Source organism: Nycticebus coucang, chromosome 22, assembly GCF_027406575.1.
Source record: "Nycticebus coucang isolate mNycCou1 chromosome 22, mNycCou1.pri, whole genome shotgun sequence".
Taxonomy (NCBI): Eukaryota; Metazoa; Chordata; class Mammalia; order Primates; family Lorisidae; genus Nycticebus; species Nycticebus coucang.
The window spans coordinates 20,752,569-20,777,837 of NC_069801.1; the positions used below are offsets into that span (position 1 = coordinate 20,752,569).

General features: G+C 46.9%; 1 protein-coding gene across 2 annotated transcripts in view; it reads left to right on the forward strand.

The window, feature by feature from the left end:
* Positions 1-23,192, forward strand: part of ARID1A (AT-rich interaction domain 1A) — a 105,193-nt gene extending 82,001 nt beyond the window's left edge. Inside the window, exons 8-20 of one of the 2 annotated variants that reach the window (XM_053577036.1) lie at positions 1,359-1,671; positions 4,657-4,802; positions 6,117-6,226; positions 7,395-7,604; positions 11,193-11,400; positions 13,146-13,278; positions 13,434-13,609; positions 14,612-14,762; positions 14,844-14,975; positions 15,059-15,158; positions 15,615-16,506; positions 16,852-16,982; positions 20,129-23,192. In XM_053577036.1, the coding sequence (XP_053433011.1) occupies positions 1,359-1,671; positions 4,657-4,802; positions 6,117-6,226; positions 7,395-7,604; positions 11,193-11,400; positions 13,146-13,278; positions 13,434-13,609; positions 14,612-14,762; positions 14,844-14,975; positions 15,059-15,158; positions 15,615-16,506; positions 16,852-16,982; positions 20,129-21,856 (4,430 nt within the window). In that variant the 3' untranslated portion in view covers positions 21,857-23,192. The remainder of the gene's footprint in view (positions 1-1,358; positions 1,672-4,656; positions 4,803-6,116; positions 6,227-7,394; positions 7,605-11,192; positions 11,401-13,145; positions 13,279-13,433; positions 13,610-14,611; positions 14,763-14,843; positions 14,976-15,058; positions 15,159-15,614; positions 16,507-16,851; positions 16,983-20,128) is intronic. The other variant, XM_053577037.1, reaches the window with a different exon arrangement.
* The last annotated feature ends 2,077 nt before the right edge of the window (positions 23,193-25,269 follow it).

The following is a 25,269-nucleotide window of genomic DNA, read 5'->3' on the forward strand; positions in this document are numbered from 1 at the left end:
ACTTGATTCTGGGAATCGGAGGTTGCAGCGAACTGGGAATTGTACCACTGCATTCCAACCTGGGTGACAAAGTGAGACTCTGTCTGTTTTTTGTTTTATTTAAAGTAGATTCAGTATTTAGACACTGTTTAATGAATAAATTCCTAATAGAATAGCTCTTCGCTCAGAATTAGCCATAGATCTAAAACTGCTATCTTACACAGAGCATGGGATAGAAAGCAAGATGAGGGCGGCGCCTGTGGTTCAGTCGGTAAGGCGCCGGCCCCATATACCCAGGGTGGCGGGTTCAAACCCAGCCCCGGCGAACTGCAACCAAAAAATGGCCGGGCGTTGTGGCAGGCGCCTGTAGTCCCAGCTACTCGGGAGGCTGAGGCAAGAGAATTGCTTAAGCCCAGGAGTTGGAGGTTGCTGTGAGCTGTGTGATGCCACGGCACTCTACCGAGGGCCATAAAGTGAGACTCTGTCTCTACAAAAAAAAAGAAAAAAAAAAAAAAAAGAAAGCAAGATGAATGTGTAAAAAGGGTTCCTCAGGGAATGGAAGGGCCTGGATAGTAGCAAAGACAGCCTTGCTGTGTGCTGCCTTTAAGGTGAGAGGACACCTGAACTGCCTTTACATGCTCCTAATCTCCCCTTTTGTATTTTTCCCTCATGGAGGTAAAGGTTGCTGTGTAGTTAATGACTTTTCTGACTAAGATATTGAATAATTGGCTTGGCGCCTATGGCTCAAGCAGCTAAGGCACCAGCCACATACACCTGAACTGGTGGGTTCGAATCCAGCCCAGGCCCACCAAACAACAATGACGGCTGCAACCAAAAAATAGCCGGGCGTTGTGGCGAGTGCCTGTAATCTCAACTACTTGGGACATGGAGGCAGGAGAATCACTTGAGCCCAGGAGTTGGAGGTTGCTGTGAGCTGTGATGCCATGGCACTCTACCCAGGGCTACAGCTTGAGGCTCTGTCTCAAAAAACAAAAAAAAAAGATATTGAATAATTGGGCTGGGCACAATGGCTCACCCCTATACTCCTAGCACTCAGGGAGGCTGAGGTGGGTGGATTGCTTGAGCTCAGGAGTTTGAGACTAGCCTGAGCAAAAGGGAGACCCCGTCTCTACTAAAAATAGAAAACCTGAGGCAAGAGGATCACTTGAGCCCAGGAGTTGAAGGTTGCTATAAGCTATGAAGCCATGGCATTCTACCCAGGGCAGCAGCTTGAGACTCTGACTGACTCAAAAAAAAAAAAAAAGAGAGAGAGGGAACGATATTGAATAATTACCATTGTTTGGAATTACATAATTGGGACATACTAGTGAGTTACTTGTGAGTCACTAAGCTTCTGTGTCTTCTCTCCCCCTCCTTAGGAAGCTACCCTAGGCAGCCAAACTATAATGCCTTGCCCAACGCCACCTACCCCAGTGCTGGCATGGCTGGAAGCATAAATCCCATGGGTGCTGGAAGTCAGATGCATGGGCAGCCTGGCATCCCACCTTATGGCACACTTCCTCCTGGGAGAATGAGTCACGCCTCCATGGGCAACCGGCCTTATGGCCCTAACATGGCCAATATGCCACCTCAGGTTGGGTCAGGGATGTGTCCCCCACCAGGGGGCATGAACCGGAAAACTCAAGAAACTGCTGTCGCCATGCATGTTGCTGCCAACTCTATCCAAAACAGGTAAAGCCTGGGAAGTGTCAATGCAAAAAATTCTAATATAGAGCCATTGAAAACATTGAAATGTCTCTGGACCTAAACTAGGAGTTGAGATATGTATATATTATTCAGGTCATGTGTAAATTCATTTACATAGTAAATTCATTTCATATAGTAAATATACATTTTATTGAGAGTTCTTTAGAAAGCAAGGTTTTCTTGGGTGGCGCCTGTGGCTCAAGGAGTAGGGCACCGGTCCCATATGCCGGAGGTAGCAGGTTCAAACCCAGCCCCGGCCAAAAACCACAAAAAAAAAAAAACAAGGTTTTCTTAACAGTGAAAAACACAACAAAAGTGTTGTTTTTTAAACATCTTAGATTGCTATGAAATTTCAAATGACCAAATATTATATGTAAAGAATTTTATAGTCTGGGCAGGGTAGCTCATGCCTGTAATCTTAGCACTCTAGGAGGCCAAGGCAGGTGGTTTGCCTGAGCTCACACGTTCTAGACCAGCCTGAACCAGAGCAAGACCTCATCTCTAAAAATAGCCAGACATCATTGTGGGCACCTATGGTCCCAGCTACTCAGGAGGCTGAGGCAAGGGAATTGCTTTAGCCCAAGAGTCTGAGGTTGCTGTTCTGTGACGCCACGGCACTCTGCTGGGGGTGACAAAATAAGACTCTGTCCCAGAAAAAAATTTTTAAAAAAGAATTCTATAAAGAACGTGTTATTTTGATTAATAAAATAATTCCTCTTTTTTTTTTTTTTTTTTTTTTTTTTTTGGCCGGGGCTGGGCCTGAACCCACAACCTCCAGCATATGGGACCGGCGCCCTACTCCTTGAGCCACAGGCGCCACCCCTAAAATAATTCCTCTGAGTAGGTGGTTGTACTTCTATCAGTCAACTTTCTTTGTTTTCCAAAAGGATTCTTAATGATACACATGACCTAAATCTGTGGTATGGGAAACAGAGGTAGAGTTGTGTTCGCTGTTTCTCCTGCTGCTTTATATGGTCCTGTGTGCTAAAGTGCGAAGGCTCATGTGATTAAGTTTAATGACTTCAAGATTTGTCTTTTTTTCTTTGGGCATGGACTTACGAATATGATTCCGTATTCACATGAAGACTTAGTGAAGTCTCCATTTCTGCACCCTGTTGCCCACCATTTTTTTTACACCACTTGGTCTTGTCTGGTATTCTTTTTTATTTTTATTTTTTTTTGGAGACGGAGTCTCACTATGTTGCCCTCAGTAGAGTGCTGTGGCGTCACATCTCACAGCAACCTCTAACTCTTGGGCTTAAGCAATCTCTTGCCTCAGCTTCCTGAGTAGCTGCAACTACAGGCACCCACCACAATGCCTGGCTATTTTTCTTTTGTTGCAGTTGTCATTGTTGTTTAGCTGGTCCAGGCTGGGTTCAAACTCACCAGCCTTGGTATATGTGGCTTGTGCCGTAACCACTGTGTTACGGGTGCCGAGCCAATGCCCGGTATTCTTAAAATAAATTTTATTAGGTCGGGCATGGTGGCTCACACCTTGTAATCCTTGCACTATGGGAGGCCAAGGCAGGTGGATTGCCTGAGCTCAGGGGTTCAAGACCACCCTGAGCAAGAGTGAGACCTTGTCTCTAAAAATAGCCAGGCGTTGTGTGGGGGTCTGTAGTCCCAGCTACTCAGGAGGCTGAGGCAAGGGCATTGCTCAAGCCCCAAGAGTTGGAGCTTGCTGTGAGCTACGACGCTATGGCACTCTACTGAGGGCAACAAAGTGAAACTCTGCCTCAAAAATAAATAAATAAATAAATTTTATTGAGCTATTGATGAAACTAGGTAGAACAGAGTGGTCAACCATAAAGAAGTGTGTCCGGCAGAACTTCAGAATGATGGAAGTACAGAGTTTGCATCAGGAAAGAATAGAAAGCCATCTCTAGGTGCTCTGTTGATGTGTCAGTTCTAGTCTGGTTTGAGTTTGATATGACAAAGAGTATTGAGTTTGATATGACAAATGAGTATTTCTTTGAGGCCTTTGCCATAGAAAGGGGCCTTAAGGGGCCAGGTGCAATGGCTCATGCCTGTAATCCCAGCACTCTGGGAGGCCGAGGTGATTGGTTTGCCTGAGCTCACAGGTTCAAGACCAGCATGAGCAAGAGCGAGACCCCCATCTCTAAAAATAGCAGGGCTTTGTGTCAGGCGCCTATAGTCACAGCTACTTGAGAGGCTGAGGCAAGAGAATCGCTTGAGCCCAAGAATTTGAGGTTGCTGTGAGCTGTGCTGCCACAGCATTCTACCAAGGGTGACAAAAATGAGACTCTGTCTCAAAAAAAAAAGGGGGGGGGAGGCCTTAAATGGAGGTGACTTTGATTAAGGAAGGTGGTACTTACAAGACATAGTAGGGGGGCAGCACCTGTGGCTCAGTGAGTAGGGCGCCGGCCCCATATACCAAGGGTGGTGGGTTCAAACCCAGCCTGGCCAAACTGCAACAAAAAAACAGCCAGGTGGGGCAGCACCTATGGCTCAAAGGAGTAGGGTGCCGACCCTATATGCTGGAGGTGGCGGGTTCAAATCCAGCCCCTGCCAAAAACTGCAAAAAAACAACAATAACAAAACAGGCAGTGTTGTGGCAGATGCATATACTCCCAGCTACTCAGTAGGCTGAAGCAAGAGAATCACCTAAGCCCAGGAGTTGGAGGTTGCTACAAGCTGTGATATCACGGCACTCTACCCAGGGCGACAAAGTGAGACTCTGTCTCTTAAAAAAAAAAAAAAAAGGACAAAATAAGGCTCTTCTTCAAAGAGTATACACCTTAAAATTGAGCTATTTTCCATGTAGAGGTTGAACCCTCTTAAAACCTTTTGTGGGAGATAAAAGATAAGAATATCTAGATGTTTCATAGTTCTAGTTTGGTAGATTCATAAAATTTTTTCTTTTAAGCCTAAGTAGTCAACCCTATTTAGCTCAAGTCCAAATCTGAAAGCTCACAGTTTCTAACCCTTTCTTTCTTTACCTCTTCTCAGGCCACCAGGCTACCCCAATATGAATCAAGGGGGCATGATGGGAACTGGACCTCCCTATGGGCAAGGGATTAATAGTATGGCTGGCATGATCAACCCTCAGGGACCCCCATATTCCATGGGTGGAACCATGGCCAACAATTCTGCAGGTAAGTTATAGTCATTGTTTATCCCACAGGTTTCTTCGAGTGTAATCTTTGGCTACTTTTTGGCCTATGATGCCCACTATTTTTAAAGTAAATCTTACTGAGCTGTTGATGAATCTGGTAGAACTTAAGAATGATGGCCAGACAGAGTTTGCATTAGGCTCATCAGGAAAGAATGCAAATCTAGGATTTCAAACTCCTGCCTGAAATCCCAGCACTTTGGGAAGCCAAGACAGGAGGATCACTTGATCCCAAGAGTTCAAAACCACCCTGAGCGGGCGGCGCCTGTGGCTCAGTGAGTAGGGCGCCGGCCCCATATGCTGAGGGTGGCGGGTTCAAACCCAGCCCCGGCCAAACTGCAACAAAGAAAATAGCCGGGCATTGTGGCGGGCACCTGTAGTCCCAGCTGCTGGGAGGCTGAGGCAGGAGAATCGCGTAAGCCCAAGAGTTAGAGGTTGCTGTGAGCCGTGTGACGCCACCGCACTCTACCCGAGGGCGGTACAGTGAGACTCTGTCTCTACAAAAAAAAAAAAAAAAACCACCCTGAGCAACATAATGAGACCCTGTCTTTACAAAGGGTGGTATGTGCCTGTAGCAGCTACCCTGGAGACTGTGGCAAGAGGATTGCTTGGTTTGATACAGTGGCTCACACCTATAATCCTAGCACTCTGGGAGGCTGAGGTGGGTGGGGTGGATCGCCTGAGCTCTTGAGTTCAAGACCAGCCTGAGCCAAAGTGAGACCTCCTCTCTAAAAATCACCGAGCATTGTGGTAGGCAGCTGTAGTTCCAGCTTCTTAGGAGGCTGAGGCAAGAGAATCGCTGGATCCTAAGAGTTTGAGGTTGCTGTGAGCTGTGATGCCATAGCACTCAACTGAGGGTGACAAAGTGAGACTCTCAAAAAAAAAAAAAAAGAGAGAGAAAGGATTGTTTGAGCCCAGGAGTTTGAGGCTGTAGTGATCTATGATCATATCACTGCATTCCAGCCTGAGTAATAGACAAGACCCTGTCTCCTAAAAAGGAAAAAATAAGAGTGATTCTTTTTTTTCCTGTGTAGCTTGCCATAGTGTCAAAGCTCACAGCAACCTGTAATTCTTGGGCCCAAATGATCCTCTTTCCTTTGTTTTTCTATTTTTAGTAAAGATAGGGTCTTGCTTTTGCTTAGGCTGGTCTTGAATTCGTGAGCTCAAGCAATCCACCTGCCTCAGCCTCCCAGAGTGCTAAGATTACAGGTGTGAGCCACCTTACCTGGCCAAAAAGAGTGATCTTCACATCACAGCTAAACTTTTTGGTCTTGAAGTTTTTTTTCTCTTTTTACAGGGATGGCAGCCAGCCCAGAAATGATGGGCCTTGGGGATGTCAAGTTAACTCCAGCCACCAAAATGAACAACAAGGCAGATGGGACACCTAAGACAGAATCCAAATCCAAGGTAATGGTTTTTGCCTGGAATCATCTCAATTTTGTGTACTATCCTTTTCATTGATAAGAAAGAAAAATAAAAGAAAGTGGTAAGATTCTAGCCTTTTATGACACTAGATAGTCTCTGTAAAAGCTGCTGTTGACCCTTCTTACCATGAAGGGTCCCAGAATAATGGCACATTGGATTAGGTTTGAATTAGCCTAAGGGATCCTGACAGATGTGTGTATTCTCACAGCTGTAAGTTATCGAAGAAATGCCAGATCCTGCAGTATAGAATTCTCTCTACTATATGGTGCCCTCTGTGAAACTGTGCCTCCTATGCTGTACTCAAGCATTGACAGATGGGGTGTGTCATGGGCAACTAGCTGTTCTTCTCTTCCTCAGCCTTACTCATAACAGGAATGGTTGGTGCCCTGTGTTCTGTAAAGGAAGAGATAAGATTGATGAGACTTGGGTCCTGGGCCTCCCTGTAGATTGGTTCTGGGCATGCTGTCTGGTAGCCTTGAAACCTGCTCAGCATTTGGGTCATTTGAAACATTTCTGGCCTTAGCCATCCCTCACTTTCCCTATCCATATAAGGAGGGGAAATGTAAATCACAGCTGCTATCTCCTGTGGATCTTCACCTCTGGCTCCCAAGCCCTTCTGGCCATCCTCTTGTCTTGGACAGGATGATATCCAAAGCTCTTCAGCCACATGAGACACCCTTCCTTTCTTGCAAGGAGAAAGAATTTCTTTTCATTTTAATCTATCCCATTGCCTCAAGATCATGTTTTGAGTTTCTCAAGTTCACTAAAATATAGTACCTAAGTGTGTTCTGACTCCTGGGTAGTAGTGTAGGAGTAGTATTGACTTTGATGTCAGATGGACAAGGGTTTAACACTCAATGCTGCCACTTAAAGGCTGTGAGATCTTAGGCTTTGCTTCCTTGTGCCTTCTTCTTTATCTTTAAAAATGAGCATAATTTATAATAATACAGTCAATGTTAGCGTCCATCCTTTGCAGGAAAAATGTCTAGCTCCCTTTTGGCCCTTCAGCCTTGTGAAGGCAGGGCAGGTATTAGTTACCACCCCAGGGTAAGAAGCTTTACCACACTGCCCTCATCAAGAGACTTCTGAGACCCTTAGCATAGGCCTTGAATCTGACCCATTCCTATGAATTTTGATCTGAACCTTCCAGAAATCCAGTTCTTCTACTACGACCAATGAGAAGATCACCAAGTTGTATGAGTTGGGTGGTGAGCCTGAGAGGAAGATGTGGGTAGACCGTTATCTGGCCTTCACAGAGGAGAAGGCCATGGGCATGACAAATCTGCCTGCTGTCGGTAGGAAACCTCTGGACCTCTATCGCCTCTATGTGTCTGTGAAGGAGATTGGTGGATTGACTCAGGTGAGTGAGTGCCTGACACTTGACTTCCCCTGTGGTTTCAATAAACTCCTCCTCTTTTGGCTTAGTGCCTATAGCTCAAGTGGCTAAGGCGCCAGCCACATACACCAAACTGGTGGGTTCGAATCCAGCCCAGGCCTACCAAACAATGACAACTACAACCAAAAAATAGCTGGGCGTTGTGGTGGGCGCCTGTAGTCTTTTCTACTTGGGAGGCTGAGGCAAGAGAATCGCTTAACCTAGGAGTTTGAGGTTACTGTGAGCTGTGATGCCACAGCACTCTACCCAGGGCTACAGTTTGAGGTTCTGTCTCAAAAAAAAAATAAATAAATAAACTCATGTGGTACCATGCATCCCACAGGACATCACCCTCTCCTGCTTTCTGAGTCACATAGAGAACACAGGTCTTACAAGATAAGACAAAGGCAGGAGGCTGAGACCTTCGAGTATGAGGTATTAACACTAAGTTTACAATGTATCTAGACTCCCAAAGACAGAGAAAGTCTGTGGGCATTCTTATTTCATAAGAGGCAATTTGGCATAGTAGCAAAGGTAGGATTTGGAGAAATAAGCCTAGTTTTGATCCTGTCTTAGCCACTTATAACATATGTGAACATAATCAAGGTATTGAATTTAGTTTACTTATTTGTAAACTAGGAACAGTGTGTGTCCTGCTAGACTTTCAAAAGTTCGTAATAATATAAACATAAAACTTTTCATGTTTCTGCCACGTAAATTGGTCTGCAAGATGGTAGGGACAACCAGGACAGTTGTTGATTTTCTCATTTCTGGAAGCTTCCCAATAGGGAAAGGATTTCAGAAGCTGTTTAAAAGAGGTGGTAAGAAATTATGTGTTTATTCTGTATAGAAGACTTAAGTGAATTTCCTAATCCTTGCTGAAAACCTCCAAATTGGATGTCACCCAGAGCTTACACCTACCCTGGTACCTTACAATTTTGTTTTAGATTCAGCCCAGGAGTCAGACAGGTGAAGCAGCACTGACAGCACAGTGTGCCTTGTAGATTTTCCTTCTGTGTATGTTCTGTAGTCACCAGACCAGAAGCCTGCTGTTGGATTAGTTTGTGGCTGAGCTCAGAGGGAGGTGTGGTGAGGAGTGTTATTCTAACCCCTTTTAAATCAGAAGAGGAAAACAGCTGTCACCAGCAGAAAAGAAAGCGATTGGAATGAAGCCAACCAACAGTCAGTTATGAATTCCTTCTCCCTTCAGGCTTTATTCCCCTCCCCCACAAAGGAAAACAAAACAAAACACGTGTATACTGCCATATAACTGGCGTGGGAAGCATAGCCACAGAAGGCTTCTGAGGTGACCCTGGGCTTATTCCTGCTTTTCTCTCTGATACTTATAGCCAGGCCTTTCTTGCTTGGGGAAGGGTGCATTGGGTTAGGATTGGGTGGGCTTCTGGACTCACTAATCCTAGGATGAGGCACAGAAGGAAACCTAAGGCCTAGGCTTGTTTTCCGGTTTGCAAAAGGATGTAAACCTTTTAGACACTGCTTCATATTGAACTCTAAAGACAGTGAGAATTCAGAGGCAAAAGAGTGCCATTATAGGCTCGGCCCCTATGGCTCAAGCTGCTAAGGCGCCAGCCACATACACCTGAGCTGGTGGGTTCGAATCCAGCCTGGGCCCACCAAATAGCCAGGCGTTGTGGTGGGCGCCTATAGTCCCAGCTACTTGGGAGGCGGAGGCAGGAGAATTGCTTGAGCCCACGAGTTGGAGGTTGCTGTGAGCTGTGATGCCATGGCACTCTACCCAGGGCGACAGCTTGAGGCTCTGTCTCTAAAAAGGAGGGACCGGGCACAGTGGCTCATGCCTGTAATCCTAGCGCTCTGGGAGGCCGAGGCAGGTGGATTGCCTGAGCTCACAGGTTTGAGACTAGCCTGAGCCAAAGTAAGACCTCATCTCTAAAAATAGCTGGGCATTGTGGCAGGTACCTGTAGTCTAAGCTACCCGGGAGGCTGAGGCAAAAATCGCTTTAGCACGAGCGTCTGAGGTTGCTGTGAGCTATGACACCATGGTACTCTATGGAGGGTGACAAAATGAGACTTGTCTCAAAAAAAAAAAAATAGTCTATGAAAGGTCCAAGAAGGCAAAAGATGAGTCTTTACGTTCTTCTAGAGGATTCATAGGGTTTAGGTGGAGGGAGGAGCCATTCTAATAGACTGGCCCAGATGGCGTGGAGGAGGGAGAAAGTCTGAAATACCCTCCACCAAGGTCATATCTAACCATATAGACTCAGTTCAGGTGTTAAGTGCCCGAGGTCACCTCCCCTCCATCTAGGCTGTCTCCCTCTGTGCTTCCTTAAACTCTGCTCTCTGACATCACAAATACTATGCCAACAAGTATCACAACCTATTGAACTTCCTTGTGGATTAGGACTAGAAAACCCTTGTTCCCAGCCCATGGAGGTACAGGCTTACCAAATGGTAGATGAATAAGTATAAGAACCCATGAAAAAGGAGACCTACCTGCCTAAGCCAGAAAGACTAATTTAGAGAGCAGTTGGGGAATCGTCTTGGTCAATGTGCCCTGAAGCTGAGAGGAGACAGCTCTGTAGGCTGGCTCCTAGGAATGTACAAAAGAAGTCATAAGGATGGTCGCGGTGGCTCAGGCCTGTGATCCTAGCACTCTGGGAGATCAAGGCAGGATTGCCTGAGCTAGAGCAAAATCCCATCTCTAAAAGTAGCCAGGTGTTATGGTGGGCACCTGTAGTCCCAGCTACTCCAGAGGCTGAGGCAAGAGGATTGCTCAAGCCCAAGAGTTTGAGATTGCTGTGAACTATGACACCACAGCACTCTACCAAGGGTGTCAACCTGAGAGTCTGTCTCCAAAAAAAAAAAAAGTCATGAGGTCTTCATCATCTCTGTATCCTGGAGATAGTGACTGGTGAGGGAAAAGATCCTATAGTTATATGTCCTTCAGATGCAGGGGAGCCACAGCACAAGAATGTCAAATTTGCAAGGAGCCTCACACTGGGGAAAAAAAAAATCTATATAAAAACTCCCAGTTTGAAAAAATAAGTTAAGTGGGGTAGTCATTGATATTACCTAACACAAGAGACTCCATTTTATAAAATGTTAATTTTTTTTTTTTTTGTAGTTTTTTTGGCCGGGGCAGGGTTTGAACCTGCCACCTCCTGCATATGGGGCCGGCACCCTACTCCTTTGAGCCACAGGTGCCGCCCTTAAAATGTTAATTTTTATTAGTGCATTTAAAAGAGGATTAGGATCTGCAGGTGATATGCATGCTGTTTTTCAGCAGTATACTTGTGTAAGGAAAAATCAGGCTCTCTGAACTCTTTTCTGATAGGAATATGAGATTTGCCTCATCTTGAATAAGCAGGCTCTGATAGTTGCAGTGAAGCATCCTGAGGGTAAAATGAAGCCAGCTACAGATTTAACATTTAACATTCCTCGTGGGCTATCCCCCAACCAGGATTAACTTTACGATTACCTAAGAATGGTGATTATCACAAGAGATGAGTACTTTCCTGCCTGATGAGGTTTGAGGAATATGAGCAGGAAAACTAGGTGGAAGATATACCTTGACTCTTACGGTTGGTTATACAGGTCAACAAGAACAAAAAATGGCGAGAACTTGCGACCAACCTGAATGTAGGCACATCAAGCAGTGCTGCCAGCTCCTTAAAAAAGCAGTACATCCAGTGTCTCTATGCCTTCGAATGCAAGATTGAACGGGGAGAAGACCCTCCTCCAGACATCTTTGCAGCTGCTGATTCCAAGAAGTCCCAGCCCAAGATCCAGCCTCCCTCTCCTGGTAAGGATGGGGTGGGAAACCCCACCAAGGCAGGAGACCTGTTACCCTGCTTTCTTATTCAGTGGTGCCTGCCTTCTCCAGGGTAGCAGAGGAGATGCCATGTGAATGTGTGCTCTGCCATGCCCCTACTAGGTTAGCTGATTAAAAAGTGGGCCGTGGTGACCCCCTTGGCCAGTACTCTATAGCAGCCCGTAATGGTTTTTCTGGATTTTGTTTTTTTATTTTTGATTTTTTAAGAGCTAGAGTCTGTCACCCAGGCTGGAGTGCCATAGTGTGATCTTAGAACACTGCAACCTTGGACTCCTGGGCTCAAGCAATCCTCTTGCCTCAGCCTCTTAAGTAGCTAGGACTAGAGACAGGGTCTCACTATACTGCCCAGGTTGGTCTGGAACTCCTGGCCTTAAGCAATCCTCCCAGTTCAGCTTCCCAAAGGCCTGGGATTATAGACGTGAGCTACCAAGCCAAGCCCAGCCCTTAAATTTTAATTTTTGTTGTGCACCTGGCATCCTGCCAAATGTTTGTAAACTGGTAAGTGGGAGGACATACGTGTAGGAGAAAACTGACAAATCACAGCAAGGCAGGGCCATCTGGGAGCTTTGGCCCACTGATGTCAGCACCTTAGAATGCAGCTCAGACTATAGCCTTGAATTCCCCAGGGAGCTGAGATGGTAATGAATGAGAGGGGGGGTAGAGAGGGGATATGAATGGAACTCTCTGATGGGAGTGCCTCTGCCCACCCTTCTTTCTAAGAGGAGGCTGGGGCCTTAGGATAGCCTGGGAGGGAAGAAGGCCAGGGCGCCTGGAAGGTGGGTGTAAACACATATGCCCTGGTGTTGACCTCTGAGGGTATAATGAGTGCTTGAGATGACTCATTCGCTGGGGAGGCCTCAGCAGTGGATATCTGCTGCTGGGAATGGTAACTAATGGAAACGTTAATTACTGGTAGTTGTGCATCAGCTTAGAGTAACATTTGAACCTGAGCCATGACATAGTGCTAGATTCTTAAGTATAGGACCTTCTCGTCTCCTGGAGTTAGCCTACTGGTTTGGCAAAATGGACCTTCCTCACCCTGGATTTGGGGGCTCTCACTGGGAGTTTGTGCATCAGCACGACAGGGTTTAGTACGTTAGACAAGGTCCTTGGAGAAGTAAAGAGAAATAGCCAGGGACACTGACAATGACTTGAGAAATCACCAGCGTGATGTCATGGCCACATCACTCCTCTTCTCTGCATATAAAATAAAAATAAGAAGCAGGCTCGGCGCCTGTAGCTCAAGCGGCTAAGGTACCAGCCACATACACCAGAGCTGGTAGGTTGGAATCCAGCCTGGGCCTACCAAACAACTACAACAATCCAGCCTGGGCCTACCAAACAATGACAACTACAACCCCCCACCCCCAAAAAAATAGCCGGGCGTTGTGGTGGGTGCCTGTAGTTCCAGCTACTTGGGAGGATAAGGCAAGAGAATCACTTAAACCCAGGAGTTGGAGATTGGTGTGAGCTGTGATGCCATGGCACTCTACCCAGGGTGACAGCTTAAGGCTCTGTCTCAAAAAAAAGCAGCTGAACTCTCAAATTCCCTTCATTAGGAACTGGCCTTGTAGATCCCCTGCTGAAAAGGGCAATGAAGGTTTTAAAAGCCTTAGAAAGATCTTTTCCAAAGAGATTCTGGGGCATTTGTGTATTTCCATGAGAATTGAACACTTCTTCCAAGCACACTGCTCACCCTGCATCTCTGTCCACAGCCGGATCAGGATCTATGCAGGGGCCACAGACTCCTCAGTCAACCAGCAGTTCCATGGCAGAAGGAGGAGACCTGAAGCCACCAACTCCAGCATCCACACCACACAGTCAGATCCCCCCCTTGCCAGGCATGAGGTAAGGCCAGGAGCAGGGACAGATGGGTTGGGGCACCTGGAGTTAAGTGCGTGGGAACTCCTGTGCAGCCCAAGCCAGTGACTCCTATGTGTCCTTTGTTATATATTAGAGGAATTGTTCTGTTTGGGGGTTAATTGGTTTTCCTCACTCTGGAGCAGGAGCAATTCAGTTGGGATCCAGGATGCCTTTCCTGATGGAAGTGACTCCACATTCCAGAAGCGGAATTCCATGACTCCAAACCCTGGGTACCAGCCCAGTATGAATACCTCTGACATGATGGGGCGCATGTCCTACGAGCCAAATAAGGATCCTTATGGCAGCATGAGGAAAGGTGACCAACTGCTGTCCCTTATGCCCTTGAAGATAAGGCCAGGGAAATAGGGGGATATCTTAGAGTGGCTTAGAGTTCTTGTGGAGCTATCCTCGAGATAAATCATTTCCTGACTTAATTGTCTGACCGTATTTACCCCTCTTAATCCCTACCTCTTTTCTTCTTTTTTTCCTTATTTTTTTTTTTTTTCTCTTTTTAAGACAGTCTCACTCTATCACCTTGGCTATATTGCCGTGGCATCACTCTAGCTCGTAGCAACCTCAAGCTCCTGGGGTCAAGTGATCCTGCCTTAGCCTCCTGAGCCCAAGCTGGGACTACAGGCCTCTACCACAACACCTGGCAAACTTTTCCGTTTTTAGTAGAGACAGGGTCTCGAACTCAGGCTGGTCTGGAACTCCTAACCTCAAACGATCCATGCACCTCGGCTTATCAGAGTGCTAGGTTACAGGCATGAGCCACCACCACACCTGGCTCCTCCCTTCTTTCTTATCTCCCTTTACCTGGCTTCTCCTTGTCACCCCTTAACAGGTACATGCTTTTACAAGTTGAGGCCTCTTATTTATTTATTTTGAGACAGAGTCTCACTTTCTTGCCCCGGTACAGTGCTATGGTGTCATACCTCACAGCAACCTCAAACTCTTGGGCTCAAGTGATCTTCTTGTCTCAGCCTCCCAAGTAACTGGGACTACAGGTGCCTTCCACAATGCCCAGCTATTTTTTTTTAGAGACAGGGTCTTGGTCTTGCTCAGGCTGGTCTTGAACCTGTGAGCTCAGGGCAGTCCACCCACCTCAGCTTCCCAGAGTTCTAGGATTATAGGTGTGAACCACCATGTCTGGCCAGGGAGCTTCTTTTCCTTCTGTTTTGAACCTGTAAGGAAAACAATGGGATCAAACCCATTACTCTGAAGAGGGTCTACGTCTTTGGAACACGCAAAATATAGATTATTCAGCCTGCTGCCTGCTGACTTACAATTTGCTCACAGCCTGCCTTTCTGCACTCAGCTCCTGGGGGTGATCCCTTCATGTCCTCAGGACAGGGTCCCAACGGCGGGATGGGTGACCCCTATAGCCGTGCTGCCGGCCCTGGACTAGGAAATGTGGCGATGGGACCACGACAGCACTATCCCTATGGAGGTCCTTATGACAGAGTGAGGTAAGCATGACCCCTGTTCCTGTCCATCCCTAGCACCCCACTGCTATAGTGCACTCAATCTTTCTCTCCGTTTTTCTTTAGGACGGAGCCTGGAATAGGGCCTGAGGGAAACATGGGCACTGGGGCCCCGCAGCCTAATCTCATGCCTTCCAACCCAGACTCGGGGATGTATTCTCCTAGCCGCTATCCTCCGCAGCAACAGCAGCAGCAACGGTGAGCAAAGCCTGGTCTTGGTGCTGCTGTAAATATGCTTTGCCATTTCCCACACTGATCCTCTGTTTCTCTCCCTTCTATAGACATGATTCCTATGGCAATCAGTTCTCCACCCAAGGCACCCCTTCCAGCAGCCCCTTCCCTAGCCAGCAGACCACAATGTATCAGCAGCAGCAGCAGCAGGTGAGGAAGGTACCTGGGAAGGAACCGGCATGTAGATTCCCCTTGAAAGCTAGTTAGCTAATGTGTTAAAATCTGAATTCACCTTAGATATTTTGGTGGTGGTCTCTCACACAGCTAGCCAGTTTTGCCTGGAGAGCCAAGTCCTCAATCTCTTCACTGTTCGGAGTCTATAGTCTCCCTAGTTCTCCAAAAGGATAGAAATAGACCTTATTTTGACTTTTGAGGTTTTGTACGTTTTTCTGCTTAGAACAAGGGAGAGCCAGAGCAAGACTGGTGGTTGCTTTCAGAAACAACTTCAAAGGATAACATTTTACACGATTCCTTGGAGTCTATATCCTCTCTTCTAGAGAGGTAGAATTAAACCAGGCATGTTTCTGATTATAGCCATCTTGGCATCTGTGGACTTTGTCCCTGAGTGCAGAATATTAACTTTACCTCTGCTTGTCTCTATCTTAGAATTACAAGCGGCCGATGGATGGCGCATACGGCCCTCCTGCCAAGCGACATGAAGGGGACATGTACAGTGTGCCGTACAGCACTGGGCAGGGGCAGCCTCAGCAGCAACAGCTGCCCCCAGCCCAGCCCCAGCCTGCCAGCCAGCAACAAGCTGCCCAGCCTTCCCCTCAGCAAGATGTATACAACCAGTATGGCAATGCCTATTCTGCCACTGCCACTGCTGCTACTGAGCGCCGACCAACAGGCGGCCCCCAGAACCAATTTCCATTCCAGTTTGGCCGAGACCGTGTCTCTGCACCCCCTGGCTCCAGTGCCCAGCAAAACATGCCACCACAAATGATGGGTGGCCCCTTACAGCCATCAGCTGAAGTTTCTCAACAGAGCACCATGTGGCAGGGGCGCAATGACATGACCTATAATTATGCCAACAGGCAGAGCACGGGCTCTGCTCCCCAGGGCCCCACCTATCATGGTGTGAACCGAACAGATGAAATGCTGCACACAGATCAGAGGGCCAACCACGAAGGCCCGTGGCCTTCCCACGGCACACGCCAGCCCCCCTATGGTCCCTCTGCCCCTGTACCTCCTATGACGAGGCCCCCTCCATCTAACTACCAGCCCCCACCAAGCATGCAGAATCACATTCCTCAGGTATCCAGCCCCGCTCCCCTTCCCCGGCCAATGGAGAACCGCACCTCTCCTAGCAAGTCTCCATTCCTGCACTCTGGGATGAAAATGCAGAAGGCAGGTCCTCCAGTACCTGCCTCGCACATAGCGCCTGCCCCTGTGCAGCCCCCCATGATTCGACGGGACATCACTTTCCCACCTGGCTCTGTTGAAGCCACACAGCCTGTGTTGAAGCAAAGGAGGCGGCTCACGATGAAAGACATTGGTAAGGAGACTTTCCTAAGTGGGTTGCCTTAACTGCCCCTTTCTATCCTGTCCATTGTTCCCTCCATCTCACATTCTGGATTAAATTAAATCTGGTCCAGTGTTGACTAAAATAGCACCAAAGGGCATTGGGTAAGGAAGAAATAAGCTATCAGGTTTTGCTTCAAAGCATTGCCATACAGTGAATGTCTTAGACAGCTGAGAACCCATGAGGGGCAGGTGTGTGTCATCTCCTAGATAGGAACTGCCTCCTACCTTGTATTATCTTCGTAGTAGCCTGTCTGACGGGGCAGCTCAGGGAGGCAACCTGGGTTTGGTGGGTGGACGACATGGAGGTTTATTTCAGGAACCCCGGAGGCATGGCGGGTAATGATGTCCCTCAAGTCTGGGCTCCTGGCGGAGAGCACATGGGCATTAGACACCATTAACATCCTGCTATATGATGACAACAGCATCATGACCTTCAACCTCAGTCAGGTGAGTACAGGTGGATTAAGAAGATTGAGAGGGCCTGGGATCTTTTTTATATAAGACAGTAATAGGCCTAGCACAGTAGCATACACCTGTAGTTCTAGTGCTTTGGGAGGCTGAGGCAGGAGGATCTCTCAAACCCAAGATTTTGAGGCTACAGTGTGCTACGATTGTGTGTTACACTCTAGCCTGGGCAACACCCTGTCTCAAAAAATAAAGAGGGAGGTACCTGTGGCTCAGTGAGTAGGGCACCGGCCCCATATACTGAGGGTGGTGAGTTCAAACCCAGCCCGGGCCAAACTGCATCAAAAAATAACCAGGCATTGTGGCTGGCACCTGTAGTCCCAGCTGCTCAGGAGGCTGAGGCAAGAAAATTGCCTAAGCCCAAAAGCTGGAGGTTGCTGTGAGCTGTGTGACACTACGGCACTCTACTGTGGGCGATAAAGTGAGACTCTGTCTCTAAAAAAATAAAAAATAAAGAACTGCGGTGCAAATTCCATTGATGTGAGTACACCATATTTTCTGGACTACCAAGAACAACCTGTGGTCTTAATTAGTGAACAGAACAATTCTTTCCATTTTCCCTTTTTTTTACTATAAATAGGAGAGGTTTTCATTGATCTGTTTCCTTAGATGTAAAATCAGTGGGATGTTTGGTTAGTGATCCTCTTGCAAAGCTGACTGTCTAGACCTACCCCCTACAGGGTGTGCACATTGTGATTTCCCAGTAGCTGGGAAGAGCTTGGGCTTTACCATCTTACTCTCTTGTCATCCTTAGTACCTACCAATCCATCTCTCAAGGAGCTGACTAGGAGGACATTGTTATTAATAGTTACCAATTATTATGCCCTTACTTTGTGTCAGGTCCTTGTTTTTTGTTTGTTTTTAATAAATCATAGGACGGCGCCTATGGCTCAAAAGGATTAGGGCACCAGCCCCATATACCAGAGGGGGTGTATTCAAACCTGGCCCAAGCCAAAAACTGCAAAAAAAAAATAATAATAATAAACACATAGATCATGTATACATTAATGCATTTATGGGATACAGTGTGCTGATTTCATATAGAATTAGGAATGCTTACATCACACTGGTTAATATATACCTTATCTCGTTTACTTAATTTTTTTTTTTTGGTTTTTTGGCCGGGGCTGGGTTTGAACCTACCACCTCCGGCATATGGGACTGGCACCCTGCTCCTTGAGCCACAGGCGCCACCCCTTGTTTACTTAATTATTGTGTTAAGACATTTATGCTCTATATTTAATAGATCTGACATGTACCCTTGCAATATGCACCATAGCCGTGATCCCACAGTTCACCCTCCCTTTATCTGACCTCTCCCTTCCCCTTCCACTCCCCCTCCTCCCTCCTTTAGCCAGGTCCTTAATATTTGTTAAATGTCATCCTTATAACATCTGTCAGAGACAGAAGATATAGCCATTTAGAGATATCAGAGTCTTATCATTGCCCAGGCTCACACCACTGTCAGCAGAATCTGCCTGATTCCAAAGACTGATTTTGTTTCCATTGCTCAATATTGCCTCTCGTGAGAAAGGAAAGGAAGGGGCCAGGCACAGTGGCCCACACCTGTAATCCACCGCTCTAGGAGGCCAAGGCAGGTGGATTGCCTGACCTCACAAGTTTAAGACCAGCCTGAGCAAGGGCGAGACCCCATCTCTAAAAATAGCTGGGTGTTGTGACAAGCACCTGTAGTCCTAGCAATTTGGAAGGCTGAGGCAAGAAGATGACTTGTGCCCAAGAGTTTGAGGTTGCTGTGAGATATGATGCCACAGTACTCTACCTGGGGCAAGAAAGTGAGACCGTAAAAAAAAAAAAAAAAAAAAAAAAGAATATGGGGTGCCTGTGGCTCAGTGGGTAGGGCGCCTGCCCCATATACCGATGGTGGCACGTTCAAACCCGGCCTGGCCAGCTAAAACAGCAATGAGAATTGCAACAAAAAATAGCCGGGTGTTATAGTGGGCGCCTGTAGTCCTAGCTACTTGGGAGACTGAGGCAAGAGAATCCCTTAAGCCCAAGAGTTGAAGGTTGCTGTGAGCTATGACGTCACAGCACTCTACTGAGAGCGACAAAGTGAGACTCTGTCTCAAAAATAAAATAAAACAAGAAAGAAAAGGAATGGGCGGTGCCTGTGGCTCAAAGGGGTAGGGTGCCGGTCCCATATGCCAGAGGTGGCAGGTTCAAACCCAGCCCTGGCCAAAAACCACACACACACACACACAAAAAAAATTTTTTTTGAAGAAAGAAAAGGAACAAATTTTCATAGAGCAATTTCCATATGCTAGGCATTTAGACCTCAGACCCTGTAAAGTTTAGGAATTTCCATTATTTCCTGCAACTAGTCCTTGGTAAAACCCCAATTCAAACCTATATCTAATTCTATAGCCCATATTTTTTTCCATTCTGCTGTACTATACCAAAGATTAATCTGACTGGAGAGTGGTGTTTCCTTTTAGAGGTAAATAAATACCCTATGCCGCAATCCAAGCTGGAATTTGGGTTTCCTTAACATCATCTTACACCATTGTTTGAAGAACTAAATCTTCATCATATTCGTTATGGTGCAAGATTCATTGGAAGTCTAGCCTCCTGGGATGTCGGGGAGCTTGGAGAAGGGAGCAGATGAACATCTGTCCACGTTATATTCTCTTCTCTAAACTTGTGTTGGGTCATCCTACCATGCCTAAGCTTGGGCTCCACTAGAGAGTGGATATAGAGAGAGAGTGTTCTAAGAGAGATAGTGGCAGTGACCACCAGGAAACTGGTGGGGTGGAGGAAAAGCAGAAGATTGCTTGGGAAAGAGGAGGCTGAGAGATGATGGGTAAGGCCCTGATGGGTGAGGTACAAAGCTGTTTGTTAGTGTTCCCATCATGCTGGAGGCAGATTTAGTGAAGGTAAGTTGGGCACAAGAGAGAACCTTGTGCTGGGCATAGGAGAGATGAAGATAAACAATTTGTTCTTTGGAAGACTTTTGGAAAAAGTGCAATTCTGTCTCTCCCATGTGATACAGATAAATGTCCTAGAAGGAAAGCAGGGGTTTTTAGAAAAGTTTGGGAGAGCTCTCAAGTCAAGGATTCCCTTCTTAGATTACTTTTCTTCCTTAATTTATTTTCTATACTTTCTCTTTTTAGCTCCCAGGATTGCTAGAGCTCCTTGTGGAATATTTCCGACGATGCCTGATCGAGATCTTTGGCATTTTAAAGGAATATGAGGTGGGTGACCCAGGACAGAGAACACTACTGGACCCTGGGAGATTCAACAAAGTGTCTAGTCCAGCCCCCATGGAGGGGGAAGAAGATGAAGAACTTCTAGGTCCTAAACTTGAGGAGGAAGAAGAGGAAGTAGTTGAAAATGATGAGGAGATAGCCTTTTCAGGCAAGGACAAGTCAGCTTCAGAGAGTAGTGAGGAGAAGCTGATCAGTAAATTTGATAAGCTTCCAGTAAAGATCGTACAGAAGAATGACCCATTTGTGGTGGACTGCTCAGATAAGCTTGGGCGAGTGCAAGAGTTTGACAGTGGTCTGCTGCATTGGCGGATTGGTGGGGGGGACACGACTGAGCATATCCAGACCCACTTTGAGAGCAGGAAAGAGCTACTGCCTTCCCGGCCACATGTATCCTGCCCACCAGCTCCCCGGAAACATGTTACAACAGCAGAGGGTTTGCCAGGGACAATAGAACAGGAGGGCCCCCCACCTGATGGCCCTCCGGAAAAACGGATCACAGCCACTATGGATGACATGTTGTCTACTCGGTCGAGCACATTGACCGAGGAGGGACCTAAGAGTGCAGAGGCCACCAAGGAGAGCAGTAAGTTTCCATTTGGCATTAGCCCAGCACAGAGCCACCGGAACATCAAGATCTTAGAGGATGAACCCCACAGTAAGGATGAGACCCCACTGTGTACCCTTCTGGACTGGCAGGATTCTCTTGCCAAGCGCTGTGTCTGTGTGTCCAATACTATCCGAAGCCTGTCATTTGTGCCAGGCAACGACTTTGAGATGTCCAAACACCCAGGGCTGCTGCTCATCCTAGGCAAGCTGATCCTGCTGCACCACAAGCACCCAGAACGGAAGCAGGCACCACTAACTTACGAGAAGGAGGAGGAACAGGACCAAGGGGTGAGCTGCAACAAAGTGGAGTGGTGGTGGGACTGCTTGGAGATGCTCCGGGAAAACACCTTGGTCACACTTGCCAATATCTCGGGGCAGTTGGACCTCTCTCCTTACCCTGAGAGCATTTGCCTGCCTGTCCTGGACGGACTCCTACACTGGGCAGTTTGCCCTTCAGCTGAAGCCCAGGACCCCTTCTCCACCCTGGGCCCCAACGCCGTCCTCTCCCCCCAGAGACTGGTCTTGGAAACCCTCAGCAAACTCAGCATCCAGGACAATAATGTGGACCTGATTCTGGCCACACCCCCTTTCAGCCGCCTGGAGAAGTTGTATAGCACCATGGTGCGCTTCCTCAGTGACCGAAAGAACCCAGTGTGCCGGGAGATGGCTGTGGTACTGCTGGCCAACCTGGCGCAAGGGGACAGCCTGGCAGCCCGTGCCATTGCAGTACAGAAGGGCAGCATCGGCAACCTCCTGGGCTTTCTAGAAGACAGCCTTGCTGCCACACAGTTCCAGCAGAGCCAGGCCAGCCTCCTCCACATGCAGAACCCGCCCTTTGAGCCAACTAGTGTGGACATGATGCGGCGGGCTGCCCGTGCACTGCTTGCCCTGGCCAAGGTGGATGAGAACCACTCAGAGTTTACTCTGTACGAGTCACGGCTGTTGGACATCTCGGTATCACCATTGATGAACTCATTGGTTTCACAAGTCATTTGTGATGTACTGTTTTTGATTGGCCAGTCATGACAGCCGTGGGACACCTCCCCCCCGTGTGTGTGTGCGTGTGTGGAGAACGTAGAAACTGACTGTTGCCCTTTATTTATGCAAAACCACCTCAGAATCCAGTTTACCCTGTGCTATCCAGCTTCTCCCTTGGGAAAAAAGTCTCTCCTGTTTCTTTCCTCCTTCCACCCCCATCCCACCTTACACCTTTCTGTTCCTTGTCCTTACCTTACTCCCCTCAGGATCCCAACCTGTTTGAAAAGACAAAGCTCTGCCTACATAGAAGACTTTTTTATTTTAACCAAAGTTACTGTTGTTTACAGTGAGTTTGGGGAAAAAAATAAAATAAAAATGGCTTTCCCGGTCCTTGCATCAGCGGGATGCCACGTTTCATAACTGTTTTTAATGGTATAAAAAAAAAAAGGAAAAAATACAAAAAAAAAAAACTCTGAAGGACAAAAAAGGTGACTGCTGAACTGTGTGTGGTTTATTGTTGTACATTCACAATCTTGCAGGAGCCAAGAAGTTCGCAGTTGTGAACAGACCCTGTTCACTGGAGAGGCCTGTGCAGTAGAGTGTAGACCCTTTCATGTACTGTACTGTACACCTGATACTGTAAACATACTGTAATAATAATGTCTCACATGGAAACAAGAGAAAACGCTGGGTCAGCAGCAAGCTGTAGTTTTTAAAAATGTTTTTAGTTATATGTTGAGGAGAAAAAAAAAGGCTTTTCCCCCAAAGTATCATGTGTGAACCTACAACACCCTGACCTCTTTCTCTCCTCCTTGATTGTATGAATAACCCTGAGATCACCTCTTAGAACTGGTTTTAACCTTTAGCTGCAGCCGTTGCGCTGCCACGTGTGTATATATATGACGTTGTACATTGCACATACCCTTGAATCCCCACAGTTTGGTCCCCTTCCCAGCTACCCCTTTATAGTATGACGAGTTAACAAGTTGGTGACCTGCACAAAGCGAGACACAGCTATTTAATCTCTTGCCAGACATCGCCCCTCTTGGCGCGATGCTGTACAGGTCTCTGTAAAAAGTCCTTGCTGTCTCAGCAGCCAATCAACTTATAGTTTATTTTTTTCTGGGTTTTTGTTTTGTTTTGTTTTCTTTCTAATCGAGGTGTGAAAAAGTTCTAGGTTCAGTTGAGTTCTGATGAAGAAACACAATTGAGATTTTTTCAGTGATAAAATCTGCATATTTGTATTTCAACAATGTAGCTAAAACTTGATGTAAATTCCTCCTTTTTTTCCTTTTTTGGCTTAATGAATATCATTTATTCAGTATGAAATCTTTATACTATATGTTCCACGTGTTAAGAATAAATGTACATTAAATCTTGGTAAGACTTTTGTGAGGCTTTTTATTATTTTCAAACTAAAAGCTTGGGCTCGGCACCTGTAGCTCAGCAGCTAGGAGCGCAAGCCACATCCACCGGAGTGGCAGGTTCAAATTCAGCCCAGGCCTGCCAAACAACGACTACAACCAAAAAAACAGCCGGACGTTGTGGCAGGTGCCTGTAGTCCCAGCTACTCGGGAGGCTTAGGCAATAGAATCGCTTAAGCCCAAGAGTTTGAAGTTGCTTTGAGCTGTGATACGACGGCACTCTACTAAGGGTGACAAAGTGAGACTATCTTTAAAAAAAAAAAACAAAAACCCTAAACTAAAAGCTTGGCCTTTAGGAGGGAGTGCAGGGCGGGGGACTAATCCTGTTCTTACAAACTTCCCATAGTGTGCTCTCTCACCTAAATTATTTCTTTACCATATTCTACTTTAATCTCTACAGTGTACTTCCCATGATTTAGTCTGCAAGAAGGAAGTTCTAGGCATAAAAAGCATGTTACTGCTTGAAATAAAGTAGGTTTAAATAACGATTTGAAAGAGACAAGGTCTTGCTCTGTTGCCCAAGCTAGAGTACAGTGGCACAAACATAGCTCACTACATCCTCAAAGTCCTCCTAGGTTTCAAATGATTGTCCCACCCTTAACCTCTCAAAGTATTAGTATTATTGACGTTAGCCACTATTTCCAGCCCTGGCTAGAAATTTTTAGTAAGACACCCATTCATCTGAAGGCAGCCTCCAACTTAATCACATATATTCCAGATTGGCTTTTATCACTGACTCTATACTAGAGCATTCCTTCATTTCCACATCCAGTCTATTAGTGGTTTTTTCTTTTTTTTTTTTGAGACAGAGTCTCAAGCTATTGCCCTGGATAGAATGCTATGGTGTCATAGCTCACAACAACCTCCATCTCTTGGGCTCAATTGATCTTCTTGCCTCAGTTTTTCTATTTTAAGTAGAGATGGGAGTCTCAATTTTGCTCAAGCTGGTCTCTTAACTCATGAGCTCAAGCTATCCACCCGCCTTGGCCTCCCAGAGCATTCCCAGAGCATTAAGATTACAAGCATGATGGCGGGCACCTGTAGTCCCAGCTACTTGGGAGGCTGAGGCAAGAGAATCGCTTAAGCCCAGGAGTTGGAGGTTGCTGTGAGCTATGCGATGCCATGGCACTCTACCTAGGGCCATAAAGTGAAACTCTGTCTCTACAAAAAAAAAAAAAAAAAAAGATTACAAGCATGAGCTCCCATGCCCGGCCTTTCTGTTAGCTAAAAGTAATCCTTGGCTCGACACCTACGGCTTAAGCGGCTAAGGTGCCAGGCACATACACCTGAGCTGGCGGGTTTGAATCCAGCCCAGGCCCGCCAAACAACGACGGCTGCAACCAAAAAATAGCCAGGCGTTGGCGGCGCCTGTGGCTCAGTGAGTAGGGCGCCGGCCCCATATGCCGAGGGTGGCGGGTTCAAGCCCGGCCCCAGCCAAACTGCAACAAAAAAATAGCTGGGCATTGTGGCGGGCGCCTGTAGTCCCAGCTGCTTGGGAGGCTGAGGCAAGAGAATCACGTAAGCCCGAGAGTTAGAGGTTGCTGTGAGCTGTGTGACGCCACGGCACTCTACCGAGGGCGGTACAGTGAGACTCTGTCTCTACAAAAAAAAAAAAAAAAAAATAGCCAGGCGTTGTGGCAGGCGCGCAGTCCCAGCTACTTGGGAGATGGAGGCAGGAGAATCACTTGAGCCCAGGAGCTGGAGGTTGCTGTGAGCTATGAAGCCACAGCACTACCCAGGGCGACACCTTGAGGCTCTGTCTCATAAAAAAAAAAAGAAAAAAAAGCCTCAATCTAGCCATCACCACTATAGTTCAAGATAGTAATACTATGGCTCGAAGCCTATAGCTCAGTGGCTATGGCCCCAGCCACATACACCAGAGCTGGTGGATTGGAATCCAGCCCAGGCTGCCAAACAACAATGACAATTACAACCAAAAAATAGCCAAGTTTTGTGGCGGGTGCCTGTAGTCCGAGCTACTTGGTAGGCTGAGGCAAGAGAATTGCTTAAGCCCAAAGAATTTGAGGTTGCTGTGAG